This window comes from Penaeus monodon, chromosome 29, assembly GCF_015228065.2.
Source record: "Penaeus monodon isolate SGIC_2016 chromosome 29, NSTDA_Pmon_1, whole genome shotgun sequence".
Taxonomy (NCBI): Eukaryota; Metazoa; Arthropoda; class Malacostraca; order Decapoda; family Penaeidae; genus Penaeus; species Penaeus monodon.
In genome coordinates, this window is record NC_051414.1 from 8,852,988 (window position 1) to 8,853,697 (window position 710).

The 710-nt window shown below is 40.6% G+C and overlaps 1 protein-coding gene across 1 annotated transcript in view; it reads left to right on the forward strand.

Annotated features, from left to right (window-relative positions):
- The window catches only part of LOC119591720 (agrin-like), a 23,384-nt gene that overhangs the window by 20,886 nt on the left and 1,788 nt on the right, over nt 1-710 (forward strand). The window contains exon 18 of the mRNA XM_037940468.1: nt 460-649. Within this exon, the coding sequence (XP_037796396.1) occupies nt 460-649 (190 nt within the window). The remainder of the gene's footprint in view (nt 1-459; nt 650-710) is intronic.

The window sequence follows — 710 nt, forward strand, 5'->3', positions numbered from 1 at the left end:
ATATATCTTTGTAATGAACTAGCTTTTCTATTTTGAGTCAAGAATTATTTTGTTATCTATCTGCCCGACGTTAACAGAACCTTTTCTTATGCTATATTCAGAAATAAGAATATATTTTTAAAGACAAATATGCATGTGTGTCCTCCTGGAAAACACGAAGCGAAGATCTTTGGCGTGGAAGAAAGCAATTTGTGGTGTTTTTGTTCTTTTTTGGGCGGTGTTATGAATTGGCGTATCATTTTTGTCATGGAAATTCATCACTTCATTTGCCTTTGTTATCTATGCGTTAAGCTTAACTATGATAGAATAGTAGTAAGAAACCTCACTTCTGTGGAAAAAATGTCTATCTATCATTAGTAAAACCTCGCTTCCACAAATATATATAAATGCCTAAATAGAGATATAAACTGTGCAGTTGACCCAGGAACTAGCAAGCCTCACAACCCCGTTTCTCTGCAGCAAAAGAGGACAAACGACCAACCAGTTCGAGATTCGTTTCCGCGCGACCAGTGGCGACGGTTTACTCGTGTGGCTCAACAAGGGAACGACGCTTACAGGAGACTACCTGGCCATCGCAATCAACGGCGGTTTTATCGAACTATCTTACAACCTCGGCAAGCAGCAGACGCTCCACATCGTTAGGTCTAAGGTGAGACTATTGTTTATCTTTGTGGGTATACATATGTAGGTTTATGCGCGCGCGCGCGCGA